The sequence below is a fragment of the Pongo abelii genome, chromosome 3 (assembly GCF_028885655.2).
Source record: "Pongo abelii isolate AG06213 chromosome 3, NHGRI_mPonAbe1-v2.0_pri, whole genome shotgun sequence".
NCBI classification, from domain to species: domain Eukaryota; kingdom Metazoa; phylum Chordata; class Mammalia; order Primates; family Hominidae; genus Pongo; species Pongo abelii.
In genome coordinates, this window is record NC_071988.2 from 130,611,607 (window position 1) to 130,631,295 (window position 19,689).

At 36.5% G+C, this 19,689-nt stretch overlaps 1 protein-coding gene across 50 annotated transcripts in view; it reads right to left on the reverse strand.

The window, feature by feature from the left end:
* Window positions 1–19,689, reverse strand: part of COL25A1 (collagen type XXV alpha 1 chain) — a 430,187-nt gene that overhangs the window by 90,625 nt on the left and 319,873 nt on the right. For all 50 annotated transcript variants that reach the window (XR_008524677.2, XM_054554287.2, XM_054554264.2 and 47 more), the window contains 2 exons: window positions 19,451–19,495; window positions 1,708–1,761 (listed from right to left, as the gene is read on the reverse strand). Coding sequence is in view for 49 of the 50 variants with exons in the window: in XM_054554287.2 (XP_054410262.1) it covers window positions 1,708–1,761; window positions 19,451–19,495 (99 nt within the window). In the remaining variant the exon portion in view is untranslated. The remainder of the gene's footprint in view (window positions 1–1,707; window positions 1,762–19,450; window positions 19,496–19,689) is intronic.

Consider the following 19,689-nt stretch of genomic DNA (forward strand, 5'->3'; position numbering starts at 1 on the left):
ATAGCACTGAAGAAATATATTTGAAGATTATCATCCAGAAACTGGCTTTTGGAGCACTAAGGAGAATGATGGTGTGGCAATTCAATATCTTGAGAGGCTTCTTAGCCTACAATTTTTCATTCTGCTTAAACTCAGAGTTAATAAGGTGGACTAGCATGTTTTTCTGAAAATCCTTTTATTCAAAGTGTTCCCTGCTTCATAGATCATTTCAAGGGTCTAGGGTGCCAGGATAGTTACCCAATCTGTCTTGCCCTAACACGATCATAAACAGTTCTAATCTTGAACCCCTTACAATGTCATAAACTCTCTTTAGCTTCTGGTAAAGAGCATGTTCCAGATCAGGTATATTTTAGGAGGCACCTTAAGGAAAGACACTAGAATGGGGCAGAACTGAAGTGAGTTTAGGTATGATGTCCTCACTCAAAATGATGACCTGGATAGCATGAGGACTAAAACGCACAATGGTGCCCTGAAGAGAATCTCATTTTCACTTTACCCAGGAAAGGACAGAGGCTGGAGCAGGAGAGTAGGAGTCCTCAAGTAAATCATATACATTATGATAATAGTTTCCTATGAAAAGCTTGAGTGAATGTTGCCATAAGATCAGACCGCTTTGGAAAAAAAATGAAATAAGGCAATTATTGTATTTTTTTAAATTTATAACCCACTGCAGAAGTCAGTTTGGAAGCCAGACTCTTCTCTGGAACTCAACCTGACCCTTTGGCTTTCTGCATTTCTGGTCACCTTCACTGCTCAACACCCATCCTGATGGTCGCTAGGCAACACCAGAATAGCACTGTGAACATGCATTAAGCATTAACTCCCATTGTTTGGCTTTTTAGCATGGAGAAAGAGAGAGAAGAAGACAGGAAAACAGCTAGAGTCCCAGAAGGAATATTTTCTTTCCTTTTCTTCAGGACAAAGAACAGGTCTATAAATTTAAGGTCTGTCCTAGGCGCCTGTCAATAGCAAATGATCTGTAAAATCAGCTGACAGGCATCTGTGGGTACAAATACACACCAGCACAGCTGATGGGATTAAACATTAGTTTTGTACTTCAAGGGATGTTCACTCATCAAAGGATTTGGGGTTTGGCTGCCTGCTTGATTTAAACTAAATTGTCCCCAATCTTTTTACATTTAACTGATTCAATTTTTTTTAAGAAACAAAGAAAACTTGGAATAAAAAAATCTTCATTACATTTTTTCCCTATTTAGTAATTCAGACTACATCCATTTTTAAATTTTAAACATCTTTATTCTGCCTTCATCTGATTAACTGGTTATGTTGTGTAAGAGTTGGAGGTGGCCAAATCTTGGGGAAAAGCCATAGTGAATGTCATCTTTAGTAAGGCATGTAAATATAAAAATTGTAGGCAATATGGACATGACCTATGTTTTTATATACCCATTAAGTGGTAAAATGACAACAGCCATATTGGAAACATAGGCCTACTCATGTTATTTAAGTATCTTAGAATAAAGATGTTAGATGATCACATCCCATTTATTTTTCTGCATTTAATACTAATGAGAATCACAAATATAATTAATTCATTAGCAACAAAGTTCTATACTGTAGCATATTATACTATTCACAAAATACCCATTTAAATGCAACTGGTGAGATGGTTAAAAATTGTATTAAATAATAGCTTACAATTTCCTGACAATTCAAATGATTCTGCTTGGCTTTATTTGTACTAACCTTTGGTCCTGGTATTCCATTCTGTCCTACTGCTCCAGGCAACCCGGGCTCACCCTCAAAATAGAAAAATCGATACTACTAAGTAAAATAGACAAAATCAATACATTACATGGATCATTAGAGGAGACAGCCATCTAATAATTCTCTAGAAATAGATAAAGAATAAGTGACTATTAGTTTAAATTCAAGTTAGCTGCCACGGTCCAAAATGCTGCATGTGATGGAGAAAGGATACAACGGGGTTAATTTCCTTTGTTCAGTCTTCTCATGATTAAGAAAACTGAGGCAACTTACCAGTGGAAATTAACATCTAGCATGTTGCTGGGTACATTGTGAACATCAAATAAATATTTTTTTAATGAGTAAAAGACATCTGAAAATACAAGACTCTCCTGGCAAAAAACTTTTAAGTGATTCATCAGCTCAGAAAAAGAAAGAATAAATCATTCTGTTTTCACATTAGACTTAAATGAACATTTACAAACCTAAATCTTGAAGAACATACACATCTTTGAAAACCTACTTAATTCATTTAGACACATTTGACACAAAAGTAAACACTAAAAATAGATTTGGTTTTTCTTTTCAATTTCATTGTAAAAATAAGTAGAATAAAACATTCAGACTTATGGATCTCACTGTCATATTGAATGATGATAGGCTTTTGGGCAAAAGATGATGGCTATTAGGCTAGAAAAATTTTCTATTTCAGAAAGATGATGATGTATACCAGTCTTTCCAGACTCTGAACCAGCAATTGTTTTCCAAAGAGACAAAGCTCCCTGAAGTGCCCAGAAACAAGGAAAAGATACTTTGGGCCTTTATGCTTCCATGTGGCTCAAACTTACAGCAATTAGAATTCTGTTCTCATTTTAAAACATTCTGAAAGCCCTTCACTGTGTGCCCCAATTACTGGACAACTTTCTTTGCATTGAGGCTAGTAAAGTTGCTCCTTAGTTGATTTTTTAAAAATAGACTTTATTGTTAGAGCAGTTTTAGGTTCACTGCAAACTTAATTGATTTTTGAGAATGTTTTCTAAGTCACCTGGAGGGCAAGAATTCTGTCACTTTTATATTTGTGTTCTCAGCTTCAAAAACATGTATATTAATAATAGTAGTAACATTTCTTAAGTGCCAGGATCTTTATATTCATTGACTCAATTCTCACAAATTCCTATGAGGTAGGTACTATTTTTATCTCTATTTTACAGGCAAAGAAACTAAGGCACAGAGAAGTTAAGTAATTTGTCCAGATTTACATAACTATAGTCAGGACTTGAACCTTCATGGTGTAAGAAGGTATGCTCTTAACACCATGTTACACTGATAAGTGAATGAATGTATCTAGGAATTGGGAGAGAGTAGATGATGAATATTTCTATCTTAATTATTATTTGGTTTATAGTCCCACTTATAAATGACTTTCAGAATGTGTAGAAACCTGAATTAAATATAACCTACATAGAGATGATTTTTTAATATCTACCAGATAAACTAAGCAATGTGAAGCTTGTAGTGTCTAGAATAGCGAAAAGTATTTTACTATTATAGTGGATTATTAAAATTGCTAAAGTCTTAACCTCCTGGAAAAAAATTCTGCTTCCTATATAAAGTCACACTGTAATTGTAACTCTTGCACTTTCCTTGGTAAAATGGGAAAAAATTTTGACTTAGAATAATGATGGTCATTATGGGAAGATTTTGATATGCCATTTGTACATAACAAAGGATAAGAACTTGGAAACAGAATACACTCTGAAAAAGGAGTATCATTTACCGTGCAATGAGAAAAAGACCTATGGAGTCTGCTTGCTTCAACGAATCCACGACAGGAAGCACTAATATCATAACTCATGGTTTAATGCAAATAAGAGATGCCGCCAGGAAACAATACAAACATTGTTTAGACTTTCAAAGAATAACCACGGTAGCCAGAGGATTTTTAAAAAAATGGTTAAGCCCCTGGAACCGGACAAAATTCATGCTGAGATTTTGAAGCAAGGAAGAGAAATGTTGCTTAGGTATCTGCATAACATTCTCCTTAATATATGAACATTGAGGGACAAAAGTTTGATCTCCTTTTTTTCTTTGATTTTTTTATGTTGCCAATCTTTAACATAAAAGGCAGCAAAAAATTGTACCTGTAATCCCCATCACTCTATAATAATTGTTTTCATTTTGTCCTGTCTCCTTCTGGTCTTTGTTATTTACGGTTACATAGTTTCAAGCAATTGTAAACATATTGCATAGATTGATGTTCTGATTTTTTAAATCTTTATACGCACATTTGTTTTCACACAGTATTTGTGAATACTGTCTGGTGAATAGTTTAATCATCTATCAAAGTCAGGTGTGACCACTTGTTTAATCAGTCCCACATTGTTGAATACTCGTGTTCTTCCAATTTTTACTATTAAAGATAAACTAAAATAAATACCTCTGTAAATATACTCATATTTTTCTGTCAAATAATTTAATTATGATAAATTATCTAAACTTGTTTTATTCGTCAGTGGAAACATTTTATGACACTAACTACATATTTCTAAATTGCTTAGAGTTCTGAGTTTTATTTGCTTTTATAGGCACTTCAAAAACATTTTATAAGCATTGCTTTTATAGGCATCCACTCTGTGTTACTTTTTCACAACTTCTTACAACAATGGTTTTTCACAACAGCATTGAATATCACAATTTTAATTATTTTTGTGGCTATTTTAATAAGCACAAATGAGAGCTTACTGTTGTTCAGTTTTAAATTTTTCACTTGTAAGCTTAAATATTTTCTGATGGGTTCATAATTTAAGTAGGTATTCACAAAATTTTACAGCTGAAAAGTAAATAAAGCTAGAGGAAAAAATGACTAATAGCATTTTACCCTTATAATAGTTACATCAAAAAACACATACTCCAAGTTAGATTAAAGGACTACAGAGCATTCCGTTATTGTCCACACTTAGTTTCCCAGGTTCTGTGAAGAGAATATAAATGATAAACCACTGTACAAGTCTGAGTTTCATAGCCAAGCTATAGGAATCTGTAGGTGCTGATTATTCAACTAACAGTGAAAATTTACTATACGTTCTACTCTGGACTGAGTGTTTCCTGAGACATAAAGATGAAATAGACATGACAGGTGCCTGTGCCCAGAGAGCTTATTTTTGAGTGGGGGAAATATATACATATATGTATACATATACACATTTACATATACACATTAGGTGGCGTCTAATTGAGTTCATGAAACATTTTTAGGGGCAAAGTTTTCTTACACTTCATGACGTAAGAAGCATAATAAATAGAAAACAAGAAGAAGTCTTGCTGAGGAATAAAGCATACATCTTATATTGTATTAATGTATTTTAATATATCAGGACAAAAATTATTATCATGAGTCCTCTAAATAAAGTTGTAATGATGTTACACTATTACATAATAGTGAACATGTACATATACAGAAAAATATATCAGAAAGGTACAAACAAAAAAAATGGGAACCAGGTTGTGTGTGTGTATGTGGGTGGGGGGAGCTGGTCTCATGTTTGTTGCATAATCTATCCATCTATTTCTGAACACATTTCATACTTAAAACACTGAGGGCATTCCATAGATGGTAATAAAGAAAAACGGCAGCTAACATCTTAACCACAGGTAGATTAATGGGGTTTTGTCTACTATACTTTAAATTTAAAGGCTATTCCCAGTATGACCATTCCAAAATGGCCATTTCCATTTTAAGCTGAAAACAAGTTGGACTGACTTTTAAGAAGGATGGCTTGCTGCTTTCATTTTTTTAAAAAAAACAACTCTTTTAGAACTCTAATGTAAAACATCACTCAAGGCCATAACAATTATTTCAGGTACTGTCATTCAAGGGCAACTTGAATGAACAGTTAAGGATAAAAAGAAATGCGGTTTTCTTACAAATATTGAGTGCTCAAAGGAAGTAGGTCATCTAGCAGTAATATTGCTCATCATCACTTCAGTCACGATAGTCTTCCTTTCTGGAAATTGGAATGAGAATGGAATGGACCTATACGTTATACCTGGAAAATGAGCAGATTTTAAACCTGCGTTGTCCAATTGGTACCACTAGCCACAGGCAGCTATGGAGCAGTGGAAATGTGGCTAGTCCTAATGGAGATGGACATAAGTGCAAAATACAATTTTAAAGATTTAGTAGGAAAAAAATGTAAAATATCTCACTAAAAATGTGAATATTATTATTCTTGAAATATTAATTCATATCATGTTAAAATGATAATTTTGAGTAGATATTGAGTTTAAAAACTATATTATTAAAAATAATATTACTTGTTTCTTTTTACCTTTTTTCAATGTGGTTAATAGAAAATTAAAAATTACATATGCAGTTTGTATTTGAGGTTTGCATTATATTTCTGTTTCTATTGAGCATTGGTTTAAACTATAAAATTATTTAATTATTAGAAGACGTCATGAACCAAAAGCCTTTAAAATCAAGGAAGGAGTACTATCAGTATTAAAGCAAGTCAACATACAGCAAGACTTCAGAATGGAGACTCCACTCCATTGCATATGCAGTTAAAATGCACCAGAGAACTCTGCCAAGCTGGAGCAGTATGTCGCGGGGTGGAGAGACTAGAAGCAAGCTCTGGCTCAGGACAGAGTGGCTTTTGGGAGGGTCCAGGAGATCAAGTTCTTGTGTGTAACATGGCACAGCCACAGCCGGTCTCTGTACTGTCTGTACGGTAAGCCAGTGGTTAGAGGCTGACTCTAGGGACCAACTAACGGAATTCTTTGCCACCCACCAGCTTCCAACATTCTCTTAAAAGCAAGTCAGGCATAGAGCTCCTTCACTCAGTTCTCTGCAAGCCTGTCCCATCTCATTCAGGATAAGAGCCGACATCCTTACAATGGCCCCAGCCCCACATGCTCTGACTCCTGCTGCTCCTCTGACCTCCCTTCTGCTGCCCCCTCACATACTCCAGGCACACTGAACACCGCCCCCACCTTGCTCCAGTGTGGAAAGCAGCCACCTGCCCAGGGCCTTTGCACCTAGGCGTTCTCTAATGGACCTCCTATGTTTTTTCCTCGGATAGCCATAGGATTGCTCTCTCACCTCCTTTAACTTTGGATCAAATATCCCCTTACTACAGGGGTAACCCCTGAGTTCCCCCCACTCCCCTAACCACACCACCACTCCCTATAAAGGTATATGCCTGTGCCTTTCTCTATTATACCAACTGCCGCCTAAGATACAACTTTGTGTTTCCTTTCTGTCTCCTGCCATTAGGACTTTCAGGTTTAGCAAACAAAAATATAGGAGACTGAGTTAAATTTAAATTTCAGATAAATAATGAATCATATTTTAGTTAAATATATTCCAAATATTAAATGGGACATAGTCATATTAGAAATTCTCAGTTGGTATGTGAAATTCAAATTTAATAGGGCATCTTATATTTTATCTGACAACCCTATTTTACACTCCCACATCCCCACCACGACTAGTCTATGAGCTCCTTGGGCAGAGGACTTGGTCTATTTTGCTCATTACTGTTTCACAGTGCCTATTAAAACCACTCACACATAATAGCTGTTCAGTACATCAGTGTTAGAGGAATGAATGAATATAGGAGAATCAAATGCATTAAGCCTACACGAAGATGTGAAGCACTGAACAGGCCAGGTAGAAAACGAGACAGCAAGGCTGCCCAACTGGGAGTTTGGAAAATAATATAACTGTCATGGCAAGAGATGGCTCTGTCTCAGGCACCGCAAGGCAGCCGTCACGGGAAAAGAGAAGGGAGCAAGGAAAAGATGGGAGAAATGTTAACCCTGAAGTGGCACACCTCCAAGTCATGCCCAGGTCAGTCCGAATCACTAGGATTGAAGGACACAGTCACAGCATGGGGTGGAGTGAAGCGAGGTGAGTGTGAGTTAGAAGAGGAGTCTGTGAAGGGCAGGGTGACAGGAATGAGAACCTCAATGGCTTCCAAGAAAAACCCTCCAGGACTCTGTTGGGGGAAGAGTGTTTACCTAGAGGACTAAAGGCTCCAACAATTCAGCCTGTGGGTCCAGAGCCCAGGGCATTGTCGACATTTCCATGTACTGCTTCTTCCTTCACCCCCAGTGCCTCAGGTGAGGGGCGAGAAGTAGCTGGGACGATGCTGGTTCTATAAATTTTCATGTCATCTAAAGTTCCCCAAAGACCCTCTCAGAATTTACACAAGTGTCATCATTTACTCCATGAACTCACTAACATCTGCTTTTCCCTAAGCAGGAGCACTCACAAAACAGTGAAATATTTTAGTGAAAGAAGCCAAGCCAGTCATTCTTAACAGAGGAAGAAACACATTCAGAGAGAGGACGTAATTTTCCAGAGACAAAGAGCCACAAAGAGGTAGATGTGAGATTAAAACCCAGGTCTTCTGATTCCTCATCTTGTGTTTCTTCTATTCAAGCAGCTTGTGTCTAAAAATCTCATTGAATTTTATCGTTTCTTTTCTGTTTAATTTTCACATAAAATAGTAAAGTGGCTTTAGGACACTAATACCAGCCTAATACCATAATACCAGCTGTTCCACGTAATAGCTGTTCAGTACATTTGTGTTAGATGTACTGAACTTCCAGTTCTGACAAAGAACAATTTGCTTTTGCTTCCATGGGGCTGTTTTTCTCTTGTAAAGTGTGTGGGGCTGAATCAAATATTTGCTTTCTTCCAACTCTAAACGAGTCAGATTTATTATTATTACTAGTTGTTGTTGTTGCTGCTCTTGTTGTTGTTGGACTAAAGACATTACCTAGTCATTCTTTATTTCTTAGAGATCTGACTAAATTTGGCTCAAGTCTAAGACTTGCTTTTTCCAGCCCCCTGCTCAAGCCTTGCATCTATACATGTCTCTGCTTTGTCCCATACCAATTCAGGTGGTTCAGTCAATTCTTCACCAGTTTCCTCAAGAATTCCTCTCTGCAGGCATTTTGTGAATTCAAGATTCACTATTTGGTACTCTCAGCAAGGCGTCATCACTGAGCTGAGTCTGTCTTCATCTTACTGGCTTCTCCTCTCTCCCTCTTCCACCTCACTGTCCTCTTTCTTCCCTCCCTCCTAGAACATCCTAGGAAAGCGGCTTCTCTCTCTGTGTAGCAGTTCAGCAGTCTTTAGCTCCTACTTGCATCCCCAATCCCTGATTCTTTTTCTTTATCATTCCGGGAAGCCGAGGAAGCTGTGTAACATGCAAAAGTAAAAAGAGAAAACCCCTAGCCTGGACAATTAGGTTTGCTTCTGTATCAGAGAACTGGCATCCCTACTGCGTTATCTGAACAGCAAACTCCCTCCCTAAAATTAGAACCGCGTAACCGCCCAATGGGTTCATCTTGCTTGCTGCCCAGACAGAGCCAATTTATCAAGACAAGGGAATTGCAATGGAGAAAGAGTAATTCACACAGAGGCGGCTGTGCAGGAGACCAGAGTTTTATTATTACTCAAATCAGTCTCCCCAAAAACTCGGAGATCAGAATTTTTAAGGATAATTTGGTGGGTGGGGGCCAGTGAATTGGAAGTGCTGATTGGTTGGCTCAGAGACGATATCATAGGGAGTGGAAGCTGTTCTCTTATGCTAAGTCAGTTCCTGGGTGGGGGCCACAGAACCGGTTGGCAGGTCGAGGTGGGGCCATCCGGTTAGAAATGCAAAAACCTGAAAAGACATCTCAAAAGGCCAATCTTAGGTTCACAATAGTGATGTAAGTTGCAAATCTTATGACCTCCGGAATAACCGGCTGGTAACATTTAGTATTCCAGCCCCTCTCATCCTTACTTGGTGGCTGGTGGCCTTTCATTCATTTTACAAGAACAGTTTAGCTTTTGGGAAGGGCTATTATTTAAACTATAACTAAAATCCAAGACTAGTTCAACCTACGCCCAGGAATGGACAAGGACAGTTTAGAGGTTAAAAGCAAGATGGAGTTGGTTAAGTCTGATATCTTTCACTGTCATAATTTCCTCAGTTATAATTTTGCAAAGGCAGTTTCAATCTCTTTGTCCACATTGGTAATGTGAATACTAAATAGTAGAAAAGTAGACAAGTATATCAGCCAGGAACTTAATAGAAATACCCTCTTTTGGGTAATTTGCTGAAATGGGTCTTAAACTGTTTAATAACTAAATTTAACCTGGTGACCAAACCTTCCTTATGCTTTTTTAAAAATTACAAATGTCTAAAAATGATAAATAAGAAAACATGATAGTTGTATCAATAATATAACAGTATGAGGTGTTTCAGAAATAAGTCTGCTAGTTAACACTTTTAATTTTAGATTTTCATACTGTTCATGTAGACAGAAATATCTACAATACAATTTGAACAAAGGAAATGTAATGCAGAGAGATAGTTAGAAGTTTGGGGGGGGGTCACGAAAGATAGCTAAATTGACTTTATTTGGGTGAAATTTACATAAATGAGAGGAATTATTTGCCTTGAGGACACTCACAAAATCTGAAGGTCTAAGCAGGAGTATGCATGGTCACACAGATGACTCCCCCATTCCACTCCCTGCCCGATAATTTCCTCCTTTCTCTTCCCATCCTCTTTGTCTCTCCAGCCCTAGTTCTCTCTAGGAAGTGCCTTGGGGATTACATGTGAACACCACAGCCTCCAAGCCCTGCTCATAGCTCTTCGTTAACAGTGCTCCACGGCCACCCATGGGCTTAGCAGTGCATGTGCCAGCAGTATGGTCCACTCTTTCTGAATACAGATCTGGGGAGGGCCCATTACTAACACTGGAAGCTGACTCAAGACAGATGAGGCAGGAACTCTTGGCTTCCAGGTACCTGAGACATGATCTGGAAGTGGGAAGACAGGGCTATGGGCAGGCAAGTCTCCTTGGCCCTATGGACTCCTCACTTGTGAGGAGGGTGATACCACAAGATGGACAAAGGAGGCTTAGAAGAGGGGCACTGCTGGCCTGCATCCAAGAGAAGCACTACCCAGTATCCCCTTTTAAAATAACATGAAAGGTGCAAAAGTGAGCCTAAACCAGCCAGAGAGCATAATGCCACAGAGGGTTCTCTGTTCTGATATAAAAATATTGTCCTCAATGTGTACTCTTACGGGGGAAAAAGATTAAGAATAAAAGCTTACAGGTTAGGAATATGAAATATCAAAATGGATGAAGGGGGTCATATGAAGTGAGTTTCTTAGGGCTGGGAAAAGTCAGATACAGCAGTTTTTCAGTTCCCTTCTGTTACAAGAATCTCTTCTAAATTAGACAATTAGTGTTTATTACAACTTTCCATTGGACTGGGACCACAAGAAAAGAAGTTTCAGCAGTAGTGGCCAATCCTCATCTGACATTCCCCTGGCAAGAGGTTGAGGAAAAGACCTCTCTACCTACGTGTCTCCAGTCAGAAAGGAGCTCAACAGAGTTGTTGGATATTTTGGGAAAGACACTCTTTCACCTTCTGAATGTAGATGGCGCCAGGAGTGATTGGCAGCCATCTTACAACCGAGAGGAAGGCGGGAACTAGGTTGACAGCAGTAACATGGAAGAAGGGCCAAGAGATGAAGGAACCTGGGTTCTTAGTGATGAAGTTTAGTTGTCAGAACAAAGCCAAGCTGAAGACTGCATTAGCGCTGGACTTTCAAGCTCATATGACTTAAGGAAATACCTTTATTTTTTCACCTGGTTCCCTTAAGTTTCCATGACTTGTAACATAATGTGTCCTTGAAAATATATCCATTTTTAAAGTTTTAAAACCCAGCTAATTCCTTATTTCCTGAAGTATAGTTCTTAAAGATACTGTGTATCGTTTGAATGATAAATTATTCTTTCTCTTGGAAAGAGAATGTGTTTAATTATTAATAGAAATTTTAAATGTTTACGTCCAAGTGGAAAAATTCTAAAGGTCAATGAAGAGAATGAGATAATACTTCTTACTGATACTCACTTGGACACCTAAGAGGTTTCTGAATCATGGAGGTATTAATGCCGCCAATTCAAAGAGGAAAACAATCTACCCTTATTTAACAGTCTTTTAATAGACAGTTATATGTATTACTTCCTTTATCTTTTCTGATTAAACTTAGAGGTAAACATTATAATCCCTATTTGAAAAATGAGGAAACTAAGGCTCAGAGAAGTTAAGCAATTTGTCCAAGGTCATACAAACACTGAGCAGCAAAGCTAGGATTTTCTGAATTTAAAAATCCATACTCTCAACCACTACTATGCAGTGGAAGCATACTGCCTGGCTTTTAATCTCTACTCTGCCACTAACATCTGGGTGACCTTGGGCTTCTTTTATTCTTTCTGCACCTCAGTTTCCTCATTAAGAAAATGGAGATAATCATAGTGCCTATTTCATAGAATTGCTATGAGGACTAAATGAGCTAAGATGCCTATAACATTTAGGATGCTGCCCAGCAGTTAATAAACACTGGATACATTTTAGTAGTTATGATATACTGCTTCTATTCTCTGCACTAGGCAGAGAAGACAGAGAAGAGGATCCTGAAAGGAATTCAGTTTCTCATAAATTAATCCCACTGATGCTGTCTCACAGTTGGATCATGGCTACCTACCCCTTGGCAATGTGGCCTGGTGTCAAATAAATGGAACGGGGTAGCTTTCACCTGTTATGGTTTTGACAATAAATTATTACATTGCAGCCTTATTTTTAACACAAATCTCAAAATCAAGAGACCTAATGATACAAAAACAGGGTATGTGGTTTATATTGATTTAATATTTTAGTGCTCAGAAATTTTAAGGAAAAGCTGCCCATGATGAATACAAATAATCAATGATATCAATAATACGGTGTTTTAGGAACAGAATTCTAAGACCAAGGTTATCTGTAGTATAAATTGTTAAGTACTGCAATATGGTGATAGCTTCTCTTCTTTTGCCAACTCCTGTTTACACTGGGAACCTCACCGAAAGTCTCTGATTCAGGGAAATGCTCTTACTCAGCCCTTTGCACCAGGCCAGGGAGCCCTATGCTTTTCTGTTATAATACTTCGCAGTACTGTAATTTAAAAATCTATAGATTTTTCATGTAATTGTTCATTTAATCCCCCTACTACCCATTAGCCTAGAAATTCCGTGAGGCAGAGACAGCTGTAAACTCAGTGTTCAGTTGGTGCCTCACACTTAGTGAGGGCTAAATAAATATTTGTTGAATGAATGATCGAGGAAATTAATGTTAATCAATGAGTACATTTAAGGGAAATTTCTTTAAAAAGCTTTTCCCAATTATGGATACAATTTAATCAGATGTAATATGTCAGTATTTTTGTGATTTCTTCTATAAAATGCAGTATCTTTTACATTAAAATAGAAAATAGTGGATTTCATGACGCCAAATTCATTAATAAACATTTCCTTTGCTGTTTTTTTGTTTTGTTTTGTTTTGCGACAGCGAGTGAGGAGCTTTACTTCCTCAGCTACCCCTTTCTCTCAGCAATCCCAATCCTTCAACTGTTTATTCTTCCTTCTCCCAATATTTTCATTTGCTAGAATAATAACTGGTATCAAACCTTATAGTAACATGCCTAAATAAAGTTGGGAGAAAGTGGTTTTAAAGAAAATCTTACTTATTTTATTTCAAGCCAGCAGGAAAAAACTTCCTTCAACTAACTTTTTGTTTCCCCCTAAAGAAACCCAAAAATAATTACATGAAGAAAAGAAATATCTTGTGTTCTGCTTAACAAGTAAAACTGAGTGAAAAATGTCTTTAAGAGTAGAGTAGGCTTGTGTATAAAAATGGCTGAGAATGTATAAATCATTCTCAGGAATGGACGAAGTGATTTGACTTTATGAAATATCTGTAACAGGAAATGATGGTGCTTCTTTTAGAAGAAAGCATTCATCCTCTTATAGTTACTAGAGGAAAATGGTCATGTACTCTTGGAATTCTAATCTATACAATTATTAATGTTAAAAAACTGAAAAATTAAAAAATATAATTCTCACTTTTAATACAAAAAAGATTGAATTGTTGTAAGATACTTTCCTTGAACTATTAACTAATCTGGAATCATCAATCAATCACTTAATTTAGTCTCAATATCTTTTCTTAAAGTTTAGCATTAGAAAGTCATAAATATATTGCATAATAAATTACTGGGTAAATTCTGCTAAAGGAAAATTTTAAGCTAATTAACTAGAAAACAAAAACAGCCCTACAACATATTGAAAACTTTCAGGAATGTAGGTAGCAATAAATATATAAATAAATAACAAAAAAACTGTGTTTAGTGTTTATAGTAAGTGAATGGGGGATAAAAAAATATTGGATTTATTGTGTCATCCACTGCATAGACTTGAATCAATGGCTTAAGCTTTGAAGGTCTGAGAGCTTCAATTTATCTATTCTCTAAATATACTTACAATAAAAATGCCATTAAAAATATGCTGTGAAGATTAATGTCAGTGAAGAACTGTGTTACCCATGTATAAGAGATAAAAAGGAATTTCAAGTGTCATAACTATAAACTAATTAAAATTTAATGTTACTTAAAAATCACATAGCTATTTGTGATGGATTCATAGGTGACATACTAATATCAATTTTTAAATTTATGTTATATTTGAAGTTTTAAAAATAACAATAAACTCTAGAAAGCACTTAAAATTGCATGAATCAAGATCATCTGATATTTATCTTTTGCTTTGGAAACAATCCCTATGAGTCTGCAGGCCTCAGAAAAATTCTAACTTGTATAGACGAAAAAAATTTCATTTTAATCCTGAAAATCTTCAACATTATTTTTATAGTAATCAGGAGACAAGGATGTGAATTAAGAGGAGCAAAAATGGGACTTTGTGTGGACTCTATCTGTCGCTAGCTCCTTTTTTTTTTTTAAGACGGAGTTTTGCTCTTGTTGCCCAGGCTGGAGTGCAGTGGCGCAATCTTGGCTCACTTGCAACCTCCGCCTCCAGGGTTCTCCTGCCTCAGCATCCTGAGTAGCTGGGATTACAGGCATGCACCACCATGCCCTGCTAATTTTGTATTTTTAGTAGAAATGGGGTTTCTCCATGTTGGTCAGGCTGGTCTCGAACTCCCGACCTCAGGTGATCCACCCACCTCAGCATCCCAAATTGTTGGGATTACAGGCGTGAGACACCGCACCCAACCTCCAGCTCCTCCTTCATGGCATTTGCACAGTGTTGGGCACTAATTGCTATTCAAATAAATTGTCATAGTGATTATTTGTTCTTATGGATGCTACGAAAGATGAAAATCAGGAAAAAGTAGAAAAATGCAGAGTTTTAATAACACCTTTTAACAGTTCAGATTTTTAAAAACTGACATATAAGTATATAAACAAAAATTGTAGACAGCAATCTATTTTGCCAAATAATTATTCACTTTAAAAACATGGTTCTACCATAAAATTATTTTAAATAGCTCACATTTCTCCAGAGTATTTGAAGTAGGAACTAATTGACCAATATTCAAATATACATCACTTCATGTATGTGTGTGTGTGTTTGCGCACATGCACTCATGCACACGCGCATGGTGGGGGAAAGAATAAATTATGGAGGACAAATAAAATGTTAATTATATGTTTAAACCAACAAGATCTTCAGGAGAATTACATTATTTTTGTGTTCAATATAATTAGCCAAAGAAGAAATAGATAACATTTTATATTTTTAGGTAGGATTTGCATTAGATCTGCCGTAACTGCTTGCTTGGTTGGTGGAAACAAGTCCGAATTGTGAAAACGTCAGCTTTCAGAATTGAGAACAGAGGATGCTAAAAGCTGGTTGCATTGGAAACAAGACATGGGGGATGGGGGACTTTTTGTGTACTCATAGTATCTCTGAGAAACTTAGAGATAAATTGGTACAGCTTCTGCTCTCATTTTACAAATGAAGCTCCTTTGAACGCAGAGAAAAAAGGGATCCTTCAAAGGCTACACAAGAGGTGAAAGAGCACAGAGTGTTCTGATGCCAGGACAGGGCTCCTACATTAGCCCACTGGTGACTGTGCTTTCACAATAATGTGAAACATGTGTTTCTCTTTCTTGTATCTATAGCAGTGACATTCCAACTACCCAGTCCTTAAGAGCTGGGGCCCTTAGTCCTTAGGGTCAGGGAGACAGCCAGGGGATACAGAACACTTTCTACCTCTATGTGTAATTCTGCATACTCATTTTCTTCCTATGAGGAATTCACCTGGCTTTTCCTCCCTGCTTGAATGTAAGTCTAAGGCTCATTTGCTGAAACTTTTTTTTTTTTTTTTTTTTTTTTGAGACAGGGTCTCACTATGTTGCCCACGCTGGAGTGCAGTGACACGATCACGGCTCACTGTAACCTTGAACTCCTGGGCTTAAGTGATCCTCCCACCTTGGCCTCCCAAAGCGTTGGGATTACAAGCATGAACCACTGTGCCCAGCCTGCTGAAATTCTTAAGGCATGAGAATACTACTAGAGATACTTGACAACATTTATTGGGCATCTATTACATAATATTCACTTTAGATATATTGTCTAATTAATACTACAAGGTCTGTCTCTATATTGTATACTGGAACCTTAGAAAGGTTAAGTGATTGGCCCAAATGAGGACACAGAGCATTCTCTCTCAGATGCAGAGACCACGCCCTTTTCTCTGTACCACACTGCCTCCTACTTTTCACAGAAGGATGTTCTGTAGCCCTTCATAGGTTGTGATGCCAGAAGGGGCAAGATTGGAGTCTAATGCCATGCCACTGCATAAGCAGTCCTTTCTCCTAATAGAATCAGAAGAACTGAAAGACCATTACAAAAATAAATGTTCAGATTAGCAATCAAGGTGATCAAAATGTAAAAGATAATGTGTAGGAAAAACGTCACACCAAGTTTATGTGCTAAGGCCATCACCTATTTTGCCAACCTGAATGGATGGACAATGTTCTATGGGAAACAAAGCATTTTTATCTTCTTTTTCTCTTTCTCTCTCTCTCTCTTTCTTTTTTATAAATAGGGACAGGGTTTCACCATGTTGCCCAGGTTGGTCTCTAGCTCCTGAGCTTAGGCAATCCTCCTGCCTTAGCCTCTAAAAATGCTGGGATTATTGGCATGGGCCACCTTGCCTGGCCAGTGTTTTCTTAAAATAGTATACTTTTCTTTCTTTTTTTCAAACATAAGAAAAGAATTTTTTATTCCCTAGTTTTTATTTGCCATATTTCTTACTTCTTTCTTTTTAAAAGACAGGATCTCACTATGGTGCCCAAGCTGGACTCAAGCAATCCTTCTGCCTGAGCCCCCCCACCCGCAAGTAGCTGGATATTATTTGCCATATTTCTGATGGCTTAGAAATTATGTCCTCCCCTAACCACTGTCTGAAAACTTTTCTAAATATCAAAAGTAATCTTTTGGAAAAAGCAAAATTGTAATGGAGAAGAAAATGTTTTCTCAAGACAATTTAAGGATATTGAGGTGCTCTTACTAAAACAAAATTATTATGTCATTGTAAGCTCCTTTCTTAGAAAAACAAATTCTAGAGTTCAAGACTCCAGAAAAACAAAGTCTAGAGTTCAAGAAATTTGTTTAAAAACAAATTCTAGAGTTCATTTCATATGCTCTAAGTATGTAAAATTATTACTCTATTGCCAACTTTGTTTTTACTCTCTAAGTGACCTGCTGTTTCAGTGAAGGAGACTCGTGTTTTTTACACTTTCTTTTCCTAAAAATGATATAGCAATATTACAAATGTTAAGTAATTACTAGACCTAACAGAAGTTCCATACACAAAGCTTTAGGTTCAATTCTCTGAAGGAGGGAAAACAAATTTAAATTACATTTTGCTGATACCTTCATAAAAGTGTGAAATCATTTCGTTTCCCTGGGTTTTACAGAAAACACTTTTAAAATGCCACAAAGATGTATAACAGGACATAAAACTGCAAATATTAACTGTCTATTTCCTTGAAATATAATTTAAACTTGGTGACTAGGACAAGAAAATGTCACATTCCTTTCTCTTGCTAAGGAAATTGCATATTTCCTTTGCAGAAATAAAGAATATGCAGTCTTCAAAAGAGTATATGTGACAGTTTTAAAGTTGTTTTGTTTCATGTTAAAAGTTTCTGTAAATTTTCATGATTGTGTCAAAGTTGAAAAATGAAAAGAAACAAAGAAGAAAAAGCAAAACATTATTAACCTTAGGCATACAAGTTTTGTTTTTCACCAATGTTAAAAACAACATTTATGCCATATCTGTATTTTGTTCTTTCTAAATGTTATCTTGAATTATATAATTTTCAAATCCATCTGAGAATGAATACACTTTTAAATTTTTGCTTAGGTTTCCCTCCATGATCTGCAATATTCTAAACAGAATATTCTAAATATTCTGTCTTTGCCAGGATTTGTGAAGCAAATGGATATGCATTTTACTAAGTGGAAAATGTAGCTGCGACATGGGAGGTTAACTACTGGTGAGTGTGCGGTGTTTGGTTTACAGACTAAAGGACATCATAAGCCTTGGCTGAGAACATTAATTTCATGTGGGAATTGAGTACTTCTGGGAACAGAGAGCCTCTTAAAAACATAGATTAACTGAATTTTTGGAATTTCACTTAACTGAAGTGAAGGAAAAGTTTAATGGTAATATCAAATACTGTCTAAGGGCTTTACATCTATTTACTCCCTTAACTCTCATTGACTCTATTAGGTAGGCACTGCCATTGTCTCCCTTTACAGATGAGAAACTGAGGCCAGAGAATTCCAAGGACTTTGCCAAAATTCACACAGCCTCTGAGTGGAAGACTCATGCTCTTAGCAACTTACTAGGTTTAAAATTGTGGTTTTTTATGTCTTATTGATAGAAAGAAAAGACGGACTCAATGGAAAAGGACACAAGGAGTATTTATTGCATCTGAAGGGCTGAGTTACGTATGATTTCAGAACTTGGTCCAGGGTGCATGGATTTAAAATACTCTGGGAAGGCAAGATAATGGGTCGCAGGGTATAAAAGGGCCAGGCCAAGAACTCTGGGGAAGACAGGGAAGTCCCTTGCTCAGCTTCCCGGCTCCTGATCAACTGGCTCAGCAATGGGCTTTGTCAGCTGCCACAATGGCTTTCCTGGTTTCTGTGAAGGTTCCAGACTAAAGACCCGGTCAGGGATGTTGAGGAGCTATGCTTTGTTCAACTAGTAAGTATGTTGCAGGAGTAAATGTACACAACACATAGATATGTGTATGTAGAGTGTGTTGTTTCTTTCACTTTACGTTTTCCTCTCATTATTAACAGTACAATAAAAGTGTATGTAATACCAAAGCAGGACAAATCTATTTAACTTCTACTTTTGCTTAACAGTGAAAAGAGCTACCTTCTGGATTCAGAAAGTTTGACTAGTTCCTTCTATGAGAATAACTTTTGTTAGCCAATTATTAATACATATTAGTTTTACCATGACCAGAATAAATGAAAGTGCATTTTGTTTATCACAATCAATGTTAAACATAAATTTTTCCAATTCCATATCTATTTATGAGAAGGATATAGTTGTATCACATACATAATTTATTGAAAAGTAATGCATCCAAAATACTTGAAATGGAAAATTTTCAAAGAATTCCTGACTATTTAATGCATCTTTAAAAATTAAACTAATTTGGTAATTTGTAGCACAATTTTCCTGTATTTCAAAACATAGTGTTTTTATAAGCATATAAGCTTATTACTAACATTATGGACTAGAATAATTTTGTGATTTCAATGCTCACCAAATTATTTTTAAAATACAATATTCTATAGAACTCACCTTTTGCCCATTCATCCCTGGAATTCCAGGTGCTCCAATAGAACCCTAAAGAGACACATGATTAAATTCAGTTGATATCATACACAAAATATTTCAATTCTAAATTTATATTGTATTAGTTATGTAAGCCTTGCTAAAACATTTCTAGGAAGTTTTATTTTTCAGACCTTATCCACTGTGTTCAAATATATAATGTAAGCAGATTCCTCAAGCTTCCCCAGAAACTACACAGTTAAAAT